Source organism: Taudactylus pleione, unplaced genomic scaffold (assembly GCF_031769625.1).
Source record: "Taudactylus pleione unplaced genomic scaffold, aTauple2 ptg000381l, whole genome shotgun sequence".
Classification (NCBI taxonomy): domain Eukaryota; kingdom Metazoa; phylum Chordata; class Amphibia; order Anura; family Myobatrachidae; genus Taudactylus; species Taudactylus pleione.
In genome coordinates, this window is record NW_028284782.1 from 6747434 (window position 1) to 6760113 (window position 12680).

The following is a 12680-nucleotide window of genomic DNA, read 5'->3' on the forward strand; positions in this document are numbered from 1 at the left end:
ACACCGTTCACCTGATTTGGATGTAATTACCCTCAAATTAAATCTGAAAGTCTGCAGTTAAAGCACATCTTGTTTGTTTCATTTCAAATCCATTGTGGTGGTGAATAGAGGCCAAAATATGAAAATTCTGTCAATGTCCCAATATTTATGCACCTGACTGTGTGTGTGTGTGTATGTGTATATATATATATATATATATATATATATATATATATATATAATATATTTTATAATTATTTGTGTGCACATATATTTTTGGTACGGGACGCCGGCATCCCGACAGGGCTAGGATACCAGGGTGGTACCCTACCCCTAAACCTAACCCTTCCTCCCTGCAGCCTAAACCTAACTGAGTTCGTTGTCTGACCATACAGGGTCTGTTTCTGAGTCCTATGCACCTGCTGCTGCTTCAGCCTGCTTTACTAGCTTATGCGAGAATCCACCTGTGTATACTGAAAATGTGTGCGATTGCTTGGAAGAGCCTCTACCAAACACTGTTTCCAACCACAGTTGAAACCATCATTATTAGTATGTGGACTTGCACCCACTAAATGTTGGGTGCAAAAGATCAACCTGAAACTGCCGTCTCACCTCCATCTGTAGGTTGACCTACATAACACTCCCATGAGACCGAACAGTATTGTGTGTACACAAGGTCACACCTCTTATTTGGTCCATCTACAGATGGATCAATTCAATTGTAGCAGCGATCTTAGGGCCTGATTCAGCAAGGATCGCTATTGCGATCGCGGAAGCAGTTCTGCTGCAAAAGTATGCTAATAATTGCAAACGCAAAGCACTCTCACTGACAAATATGTAGACGCCCACTTCCACTCTCTCACATCCGTAATACCTTGTAATCCAGCCAATACATCAGTAACATCGAAGTACATCGGAGCCTCTTTCACTTTTAAGGCGGGTCTGACCCTACAACTAAATTGCTAACTTTCCTGCACGCAGCGAGAGCTCATGCTGCATATGCCATCGCAGTGGCTAAATTTATGCACGTCTCTACAACTGCGTTCAAATGCCCTGGCACGCCTGCGTTTCTTCGCCCACCACCCGTCGCTACCCCCAAATGGCACTTCCTGTAAATCACTCTGCGATGGGTCTGCGTAATCACTGCAATCGTAGTGGCGCCTTTGAGCCCACGCACTGCGATGCATTCACAGTGAAACCATCAGCCATCTGTGTACGCTTTAGCAGTTGCGATCCTTGCTGCATTAGGCCCTTAATCAGTAAGCGTATGGCTTGTTCTGCGCAGTCACCAATTTCTTTCTTTGGCATATGTGCTATTTGCTTAAATCTGAAAGATGTGTCTGTATCTGCAGATACGCCCAACTCAGAATCAGATCCAGAAAGAGAACAAGTCTAGGTTTGTTTGGCGTGAACTGTGTACAGTGTTCTCCCCAGAAATTCCCCAAAGCCGGCCTGCACCATGAGGCACCTGGGGGAAAATCGCAGACAGGGGTGGTGGGGGAGTGATTGAGAGCGCAGAAGGGTGGGGGTGGGAAGGAAATTCTATGTCTTGTAGATGCTGCCTGCATCACTGTGACAGAGACCAGCCTCTTATGAACACTGCCACTTTCCGCCCTGGAGAAACTGAGCAATCACGTACTGACATAAGTCCATACATCTAATGTTGTAGTCTCCCAGTTGCGTGCTCTGCACTGTTTGGTGGCTTCAGTCACAGAGGCTTGACCAATGGCCACGGTAAACGATGTGTGTACCCAGTGATGCGATGGACAGGCAACGGGCCGACATGTCGTGCCGCCGGTACACATTAGACAATCTGGTGCCCGACCACCCAGTCTGTTTGAACCAGCCGCATCCCACTGCAAGGGTCATCAGTCACATTGTCAGATTGAGCTGCATGTAGGGAATATTGTCATATTAGGCAATTGTGACCTGTCAAGCCGATCCACCGGGCAAAATATCGTCTAATGTGTACCCATCTTATGGCTGATACAGATCCATTTTGTTTCACACATTCAGTTCCTGCGTTACATCTATGCCATGGTTTTTGGTTCTAGTAACAATGCACTCTGCAAGCTGGGCCGGCTCCAGGCAGTGTAAGAGAAATGCCGGCTGGAGCACCCATGAAAAAGGCCCTTGATAGATCAGTGTTTGTGGAAGGGGTGTTTCAAGAATTTAATAAGCTTGTTGAAACCGGTGAATTTTCTGGAAATGCTTGAAGGTTTGGAAGCGAGGGGAAAGATCTTGTACATGGGAGCAAAGTTGTGTAAGCAGAGATGGGCGTGGATTAGAGGTGCATATCTTGGGCAGAGTGAAGTGGTCGCGTTGGGTGTCATTTTGAGAGTAGTGATGATATGTATTCAGTTTCGTTATTGGTCATGTATGTTAGAAGAAGTATTAGAAATATTTTACATTAAACAAAGCAGATGCAACCTATGTTGGAACTGATAGAACAGAGCAGTAGTAGAAGACTGTCTTGTGAGAAATGCTGCATTCAAAATAGACTGTAGGGGGTAAATTTACTAAAGTGAGAGTTTTTAGAAGTGATGTTGCACATAACAACCAATCAGATTCTAGCTGTTCTCTTCTAGAAGGTGTTAGTTAAATGTTAAGTCGAATCTGGTTGCTATGGGCAACAACTCCACTTCTAAAAACTCTCACTTTAGTAAATATACCCCTAGGGGTTAAAATCTGATTAGGGGAAATCCAGTAATAACAGAATTGGAACAATTAATTTAGGAGTTTATGGGCCAGATTTAGAGTTAAATGTGAAGTTGAAACTTTTGTGCACACACAGAAATGCATCCATATACTAAGATGCTACAACTATCATTGAGTTGTATGTATTTTAAGATACAAGCGACCTTAAATTTATTGTATAAATCTCTCCAGAACAAAGAATGTTTTTCATTGACATCATCTCTGAGAGACGTATCTTAAAGAAGCTTGTTAGATTTGTAGGCGTCCCTAGAGGTTGATTTGTGTGTTTAAATGTGAGAGCCCCTGACCTACCTCTCCAAGTGCAAGATATGCTCAACTCAAAATATGGCTGTAAGTTGTGTAACACCTTTCATGTAAGTGGCATGTTTATATGACACAAATGGACATAAGTCAGGCCTAATTCGTGTTTGCTCGGGGTAAAGGATAGTCTTTTCTGTGGAATCATCTTCTAAAGAGGAGGTGCTCACAGGAATAGGGCAGTCATCTCTTCTTACCTTTACTAGACATTATTTCCTGGATGTAACGTCTTCTGCTGATGCATGTTTTGGATTGAAAATACTTCAAGTAGTTGTTCAATAAAACATTCTTTTGTTGCATTGTCTTTGCACTATGTTGATTTATGCTAAACATTCTTATATATATATATATATATATATATATATGTATATGTATAATATTGTTTTGTTATGTCTCCCCACTTCAATCTATTGGTTCACCTCTCCCACTTCAATTTTATTGTTAATGCTCATTTGTTCAATAACACTGCACAACGTTTGCCTCTCCGATCTGCAACTTACTTCACTGGCTCACTATCTCGCTCAGAATCCAGTTCAAGCGCTATACCCTCACTTACAGCTCCTCCAACATCTCCTACCCTCCTTACATCGATCTGTAGCTTCATCTCTCTCCATATTTCCTCCCTCCTTCCTCACTCCTCCTCTGACCAACCTCTCACAATATTGATTTTACTTGAGGTGTCCCCACTCTCTGGATGAGCAAGAGAGTAAACTTCCAGTCTCTCTAACAGCTGCCAAGCTTTAAACATGCCCTTAAAACATCCTTTTTGTTAAAATATGCCAGCTCATCTCAATTCTTTTTCCTCCAACTCTCCATCATGTATCTTTCCCAGTTCACCTTACTGTTCACCCCTTCCCCTTAGTATGTAAGCTCCTACAGGTCTGGCCTTCCTCCCCAGTACACTCCATTCCACCAGTGCTCAGCTTGCAATCTCCTGCTCTTCTTCAGTGACTCTAAACCTAGCTACACACTGTCAGATTTTTGTTTGGGATGAGGAACTGGACGATTTTTCGGAAAATTTGATTTTCTGTGCTACACATTATGCAATTATTCCATAGAAGCTAGCTATTTTTCACCACACCGCACTGATTTTGCATATATCCACCCACAGGAATGATGCCATAGTGACAGGAAAACATAGGGAATATGGGCAGATTATTGAAAATGCACACACACTGCTCCATATCGGGAATTTGAGGCAGAGTTTTTCGTTCTTGACTGACAGATCAGATAATCGAAGGAATGTGTTTGTGGATGTTTTCTAACTGTTTTATCTGTAAAATGCTGAAATGATCATTCATACACACTATGGGCTCTATTTACTACAATCCGCATATTGAATGCGGATTGTAGTGTGATATTACCGGGTGAATTCGCATTGCGAATTCAGGCAATATCACAGGGATTTACTATAAATCCCTTGCAGGGACAGAGCTTGTGATAAAGCTCTGTCCCTGCGGATCTCATCCGCACTCAAGTCGCGGTAAAAAATACTGCGACTAAGAGCCCACGCATGCGCCGACCCACCGTCGCTGCTACCCCCTACCGATGCTAAGCCCCGCCCCCGCAATCACGGACCCCCGCGTCCCCCCCCTCTCTTCATTACACTTACCTGCATCCTCCTGGCCTCCGGTGATCTTCTCCGGGCTTCCCGATCAGGTGATCTCCCATACTGCACTGAGACCCGATCAGCTGATGACCGGGCAGCAGTGCACTGTGGGAGACCAGCTGACCGGAGAGGAGACATCACCGGAGGCCCGATCACCAGTCCCTGGATTCAGGTAAGTAAAAAAAAAAAATGTTTCAATTTTTTTTTTTTTTTATTACAGCAATCAGCTTGCGGTCTGTTTAGACCACACAGCTGATTACTGGTACCAGCTCCCGCCTCTGCTCTCCCCGTTAGAGCAGAGTGGGAGCCCGGTAACCGGGGGAGACCCTGGATAATGCCACCTCCAGGTGGCGTTATTATCACAGGGCTTCCCCCGGTATTTTTTTACAATTTATTTTTAGTAACTCTGGTCGGATCACATTTCCCATTACAATTATGGGAAATGCGATCTGCTTTACTAAAAATAAGTGATACTAGGGGTTGGAGTAGAATTTTACTAATTCTACTCCAATTGCCCTATAATAACTATAGGTGATACTAAAATAATGTGAAAAGGGTGTGAAAACACCCTTTTTCACTTTATTTTAGTAAAAATAATGTTAATAAATAGAGCCCTATATAATAAATCAGGCCGATCAACCGATTATTTACAAATCGGCCCAATAATTGTATAGTGTGTAGGTAGCTTTACTCTGTCATATAACCAATATGTTGGTTCACTCTCTCTGGGTATTGAATTTATTCCCACCTGCAACTCCTGCTAGCTTCAGCTTGTTGTCCTTCCCTTGCCCCTGATATCTGTTCTACCCAGTACTGTTTGGTAAATATGCTATGGTATGTTGTTGGGTATTTCACTTATGCTCTAATACCTTGTTACTGTGAAAAATGTTCTATAGTCACAATGTACAGCACTGTGTAAACTTTGGAGCCTTATAAATAAAAGTTGATATTAATAATAACTTCCCATTAGTTATTGCTACCGTAGACTTTTAGAAAGAAATGGCATTATTTACCGTACTTTCCTTTTCATTGGAATATTCCATGGCAGCCCACTGCTTACACTCCTAATGCCTGTCTGACACTTGCGCAAGCTGTCCTAAAACAAAGCACCAGGGTAAAGCGCAGTCACAATATATACTTTCTGGAAGGTGTTTTTTTCCCCTGATATTAGTCCTCTGATAAAGGAATTAACCCATATGTTATGGCTGCCATGGCCGTAACAAATGCGCTACCTAACTAGCAGTAATAATACTCTCATTTATAGTGATAGCCAGATACAACTTCATCTTACTGTACAACTATGAAGTTATAATAAGCTGATTAAAGTTATAAATATATTTATTTTGTGGAATGGTTGTCTTGAATAATGATATATGTTAAATTTCATATTTTTAGCAGGTTAATTATAATAGATATTTGTGTGTTTTTAACAATGTGTCTTTTATACAGGTGCTGTCAGGATGGCCATCGTCCCACACAAGAACATGCTGGCATGGAAATGCAGGTGGTAGACTTCATTCAGATCCAAAGCAAGGGGTAAGAACAACACAAGTTATTATCATGTTACATTAAAATGTCATCTTTAAAGAGCAATTAAAAAAATAATTTCACAATAAATTACATCACAGCCTGTTTTTTGTAGAATTAAACACATACAACTTTAGGTTTTATACTTTTGGTATTCATCTCAAGCAGTTTCTCTTTCACTCCTCGCAGCAGGTTGAAAAGTTAGAATTAGGGATGTGCAGACTCGGATAGGTTCGAATTTTCCCGCTAAGTTCTGATTTTTCCCTCCAAAAATCGGGTCTCAGAAAGAGGCAAATGTCATCTTTCATGGACAAACATCATCATTCCTGGACAAAAATCCATGGAAGATGATGTTTGTCAATGAAAGATGATGTTTTGCCTCTTTCTGAGACCCGATTTTTGGCAGGAAAAATCCGAAGATGGCGGGAACATTCGAACCTATCCGAGCCTGCACATCTTTAGTTAGAATGGAGGTGCTTCTCTCTAAACAAGCAGATAGTGACTGGCAGTTAGGCAGACTTGCTTTACAGAAATGCTGTGTGTGGATTGGATGATTCATACATACGCAAGGACAGGGCCAGAGAGATCTCAGCAAGTCCAAGGACACTGTCCTAAAGGTGTGGCAGGAGATTAGGCTGTCTGTAGTTCAGTGAGCTCAAGTGGATCTGTTGCTTTAGTTTTAGGGCTCCATGGTTATTCAAGGCCTAGACCATTGTATTCCTTGGATATTGTTGCAAATTTATATTCCAAGAACTGCTCCCAAGTTTTAGTATGTTTTACTTTGGTTATTAACTTTTTTTAGCAAGATATGCTTTTATTCTTTATTTGGTTCTCCAGTCTTTTTTTCTTTCTTTGTGGATTGAGTTGCATTGTACTGTAGCTTCATAAAATTTTCTTTACGATTATAAAAAGTTTGGTTATTTCCACTGCCATGCCTCGGTGGCTTGCCCACATCATCTTCAGGCTGGTGATGTGGTCTCTGATCTTCCTCAGGTCGAGTCCAGGAAATCAGCCATATTTAGGGAATCATTCTTGTCCCTAGTCATACTGTGCAGCTTCAGCAGGGCATGGTTTACAGACTTTTCCAGCATTAAAGCTGTCTGTAGAGCCTCTAAACCATATGTTCTCAAACTCTATCCTCTACCCCAAACAGTGCATGTTTTGCCAGGTCTCCTCACAGAATCACAAGTGAAATAATTAGTGAGTAATGGCTATACCTGTGCTCCCGCTTGGTAACCTGGAAAAAGTGAACTGTTTGGGGTCTTGAGGACTGAATTTGAAAAACACTGCTCTAATCCATTCTTCCAGTCATCCTTTTTTTGTTTTTCAATGCTCTGCAGGTAGACTTGTTCCCCACGCAGGATCTGATACCTTATGAGCTTCTCTGTGCGTTCCTAATACTCTTCTAATCATTCCCAGAAAAATTTAGAGAAATTGGCAAGTGCTACATCATCACTGTCAAAGTAGGAGGCCAGGGACAGTTTCACCATGCGTTTGAGGCTATGGTTCTGTCTGGTGATCAAGGACAGCTACAGCCTGGAACAACACAATTGAATCCATCCAATTTGCTATATTTGTTTCCTTTTTTTCATTGAATTATATGAGTTCACATGAATAACATTATATATTGTTGCACACATAATTGTGGTAAAAACTTATATAATATTGAATAAAACAGTCTCCACGTTTGTTTCAACCCAATGGTACAAATGCCATAATTACGATTTTTTTTTCACCATTAATAATTTTTATTGAAATAATTTTTCATCTTGTAAGATACAGAAATCAACAAAGGGGAAAACAGGGAATAAAACAGTGTGGGGGGGGGGGGAGACAAGTATACTGTATATATCCAGAAAACTGGACATACATAGCAGAATACAGTCAGGTGCATAAATATTGGGACATTGACAGAATTTTCATATTTTGGCCTCTATTCACCACCACAATGGCTTTGAAATGAAACAAACAAGATGTGCTTTAACTGCAGACTTTCAGATTTAATTTGAGGGTAATTACATCCAAATCAGGTGAACGGTGTAGGAATTACAACGGTTTCTATTAGTGCCTCCCACCTCCCTTCATTAGTGCCGATTCCCGGCAGCGCCTGGCCGACAAAAGCAGAGTTCCCGGCAGCGGAAGCGCTGGAAATCCCGATCGTCGATAGGTAAGTACTTACTAACCTAACCCCCTAACCCTCCTTAGGGGTTAAGGTTGTAAAGGCGAGCAACCAATCTATCTCAAGCCTTGAGGGAAGCACAAGTAGATGAAAGCATATAAGGCAAGTGGGGTTGCAAGTTGGGAGTAGGCCACAATAGGTCCAGCAATGGGAAATCAGAAGCCAGGGTACATTCTAGGTTAACCCAAGGTTTACAAATAGATATGTAGGTCCAGTTTCTGAATTGGGTCAATAAACAGGCTTTATGTTAGTTCAGGAGGTGTGTTCAGGGCAAGACCCCCATTTACTTTAGAAGGGTCATCTAAGAATAAGAGATTTTAAGGGCTTCCTCTTCCATACATAATCAAATAAAATATAGTGAAACTTATCTGAATATGATTTCGGCTTAGGATTTGGGACAGTGCGAAAAAGATACATTAATTAATTTACAGGACAATGACATGTTTTAAAGGCAGGTAGTCCTGCCAGCCAGGAAATATCACAGAGAAGCCTCAAATTAACGAGACCAGACCACTAAGGAACTAATGGGGGGGACAATAAACTCAAATTTCTACTTCAGGGTCCATAGGGTATCCACAGGATACCTTGGGGTATAGGTGTGACGTCAGTCATCGGGCACCATAGAGTTAAGCTTTCAGCCTCCCAGGATGCACTAGGGTCCCCCTCCTATACCCCGCCCCCGAGCCAAGGCACCTCAGTTTCGTTTGGTGCCCGGCCGGAGTCGGGTGCACCTGTTGGATTGGGGGCTAGAAGAGCCCCTGAAGCTTTTTCTTCATGCAGCTGTGGCTGCACATCTGGATGTACAGCATGGACAGTCAGTCCTGACGTCCATGCTGTCTTCCCTACACCCCCGCCGGTACCGGAACGCCGGTACCGATCCGGGGATGCTGGTGAGCATCTGGGGTCACAGCTAGCGGTGACCCCAGAAGTTCCGGACCATGGCCGGATTCAAGGGGGACAGCAGGTAAGCAGCGGGGTCCTGCGGTGGGTCCCCACTGTTACATGGTCCAGAGTCCCCAGGCAGGGGGCTCTCTGGGGACTGGCTGCAACGTGGAGCCAGGTATTGAACCTGCGCTTCCACTACCCCCTGGGACAGCGGACCGCAGCAGAGCGGTAGCGCTGCGGCATCCCGGGGGTTAAATGCATGCCAGGGGAGCGCGCCTTCCCTGTCTCACAGCCGGCGCCTCCCCCGCTGCACACAGCCCTCTCTGCACACTGCCGACTGGTCCTGTAGCAGCGCTCCTCCCCCAGGCCAGCCTCCTCTCTGCTCCTCGGCGGCCATCTTTCCAACGCATGGTGAACGCTGCTGGAAGCGCTGGACGGAAGCATCGTGGTCTGGGTCCCCCCGCATACCTCTCCTCCGATTTGGGTCAGGTCTGTGTATGCTGCGCTGTGTCCTACCAGGCCCTGTGTCTGCGTAGTTGAGTGATCAGCGCTGTTAGTGCAGGAATTGATTTTTCTTTGCATTGTATGTGACTGTGCTAGCGCTGCTGCCTGTAACTTTTCTTCTAACTGTCAGCTTTATTACTGTCCCTGTCCTTTCTGCTAAGCCCTTGCGGTGCGGTGCTGCAGGGTGGTCTCTCGCCTATTTAATATATAATTGGTGAGAGGGGTCACATACTTGGTGCCATAATGTCTGAAAGTGATTTTTCTCTCCGCCTACAGTGTACTACGTGTAAAGTACCGTTAGCGGAGGGGGAGGGTAGCGCGGAGGGCCTCTGCCGGCAGTGTTTGTCTATGGCGCGGCCTATTACGGTTACAGCACCGGTACAGGAGCCGCCCTGGGCTTGTTTCGCTCAGGCGCTTACAACCTTAGTGGGCCAGTTAGCTCCGCAGCCCGCGTTTACGCCGATGCGTTTGTCCCAGCAGTCAGTGGTGTCGTCACCCATGCAGGGTTTCCCACGACAATTGGTGGTACCCCACAGTCTCCCCATTTCCCCGCTCCCGGTTTCTCAGGAGCCGGCGTGGGTTAACTCCCTGACGAGTTCTGTACAGCACTTGTCGGATGTGTTGCAAGGGGAGTCTGTGATGCGGCCACATAAACGGTCGGTGGCGTCTGTCGGCTCCTTATGAGGATGACGAGGGGACGTCTGATGATTGGGAGATTCTGGATCCTTACGATCAGGAACCTCTCCATACTAAGGACGCTGACGCTAAGTCCAAGGTATATATTCCTGGACTTATTCGGGCAGTCCGCACAGCCTTGGTGATTGAGGACGAAGTTCCCCCAGCGGCTAAATCCAAGTATGCCTTTTTTAAAGATGTGAAGGGCGATGCCACAGTCTTTCCTCTTTCGGGTCAGTTAGTGGACCATTTAGAGGAGGCGTGGAAACAGCCTGGCAAAAGATCCCAGCCGCAGAGGCGCCTGGCAGTGGCTTATCCGTTCGCGGATAATTATTTTGCAAAGTGGGAATCCCCTCCACAGGTGGATTCTCACGTGACCCGTCTTGTCCGTAGTGCCACATTGCCGATGCCATCCATGTCCTCCCTTAAGGATGCTACGGACCGCAAGGTGGAGATCTGCCTGAAGTCCGCTTATTCCCTTGCGGGGGGGGGCAGCACGGCCGGCTATGGCCATTTGCTGGGTTGCCAGAGCGATGGAGCGCTGGGCGGATTCATTAGAGGCGTCTTTTGTTTCCGACTGTCCGGCCGAACAGTGATTCGGCCACTTATATCAACGAGGCGGCCTTAGACATTAGTACTCTGGTGTCTAGAATTTCTTCAGCAGCGGTGGCTGCTCGTCGCACTTTGTGGCTGCGATCCTGGAAGGCGGAGGCAGATTCCAAAAAGGGTCTGGAGGCATTGCCGTTTACCGGAGAAGTTCTCTTCGGTCCGGATCTGGACAAGATTGTGGCCACACTGGCGGCAGCCAAATCGGCTTGTCTCCCGTCGGCCGCTGCTCCTTCTGGTTCTGGACTATCGTCCTTTCGGTCTTCTAGGGCCCAGGGCAGGCCAAAACCACAGTCTTTTCCTCGACAGGCTGGCCCTAAGAAATCGGCCAAGCCCCGGAAGCAGGCATGGAGTACCAGACGTCCGGCCCCTAAGCCAGATGACAAGCCTGCGGCCTGACTGTCCGGGCCTCCCTTTGGGGGATCCCAAAGTGGGAGGCCGCCTGCTGCAGTTTGCCCAGTTTTGGTCGGTCACTACGACAGACACTTGGGTTCTCGATGTGGTCTCCCACGGGTATGCCCTCTCTTTCCGGCACAGACCCCCGGCTCGATTCTTCACCACGGGTCTACCATCAGACCGGAACAAGGCTACGGAGCTGCGGAAGGTATTGCACACTATGCTCCAGGCTGGAGTTATAGTGCCTGTTCCATTCTCCCAGAGGGGCCAGGGTTTCTATTCAAATCTTTTTTTGGTACAGAAACCCAATGGGTCGTATCGCTTACCTGCATGTCCCTATTCTTTTGCGCCATCAACAGTTCCTCAGGTTTGCAATCCGCAGCGACCACTTCCAGTTTTGGGCGTTACCTTTTGGCCTGGCGACAGCACCACGTGTGTTCACCAAGGTGATGGCGGTCATGGCGGCTTCTCTGCGGCTGCAGGGAGTCCGCATGCTGCCATACTTGGACAACCTTTTATTGGTGGCGGGATCTCCAGAGCTCCTTCTACGCCACTTGGACCTGACCATTGCACTACTGCAACGGCACGGCTGGCTAATCAACTGGCAAAAGTCCACTCTAATCCCGTCTCGGCGGATTCTGCACCTCGGAGCCTTATTGGACTCTTAACAGCAAAGGATCTTCGTGATGGGGGAAAAGATCTCTGCTTTACAGTCGAGGGTGCGCAGTTGTCTGCACAGCCGCCGGGTGTCTCTACACTCGGCGATGAGGTTACTGGGCTCCATGGTGTAGATGTTCGACATGGTGGAATATGCCCAGTTTCACTCCAGACCTCTGCAGCACCTGATCCTGTCCAAGTGGAACGGGCTGCCTCAGTCTCTGAAGTCCCAGACGATTGTGCTCACCCCGGAGGTTCGCCTGTCCCTTGCCTGGTGGTTACAGACGACCCATCTCAGCAAGGGACGTCCGTTCTTGGTTCCAAATTGGGTCCTGTTGACAACGGACGCCAGTCTTCGGGGTTGGGGAGCAGTTTCGGGTCCACGCTTGTTCCTGGGCAGGTACAGCCGACAGAAGCGGAGCTTCCAATCAATATCTTGGAACTCCGTGCGGTCTTCAATGCTCTCCAGCAGGCACATCGGGTTCTCCAGGGTCGTCCGGTACAGGTCCAGTCGGACAACGCTACCACCGTGGCCTACATAAACAGGCAAGGAGGAACCCGAAGTCGGCAGCTCTCGTGGAGGTCTCTCGGATCCTGGTATGGGCGGAGCGCAATCTTCCGGCCATATCAGCAGTCTTCATTCCGGGA

At 46.3% G+C, this 12680-nt stretch overlaps 1 protein-coding gene across 1 annotated transcript in view; it reads left to right on the top strand.

Moving 5' to 3' along the window:
• The window catches only part of ABCB7 (ATP binding cassette subfamily B member 7), a 153591-nt gene that overhangs the window by 22956 nt on the left and 117955 nt on the right, over positions 1-12680 (top strand). The window contains exon 3 of the mRNA XM_088445562.1: positions 6053-6139. Within this exon, the coding sequence (XP_088301688.1) occupies positions 6053-6139 (87 nt within the window). The remainder of the gene's footprint in view (positions 1-6052; positions 6140-12680) is intronic.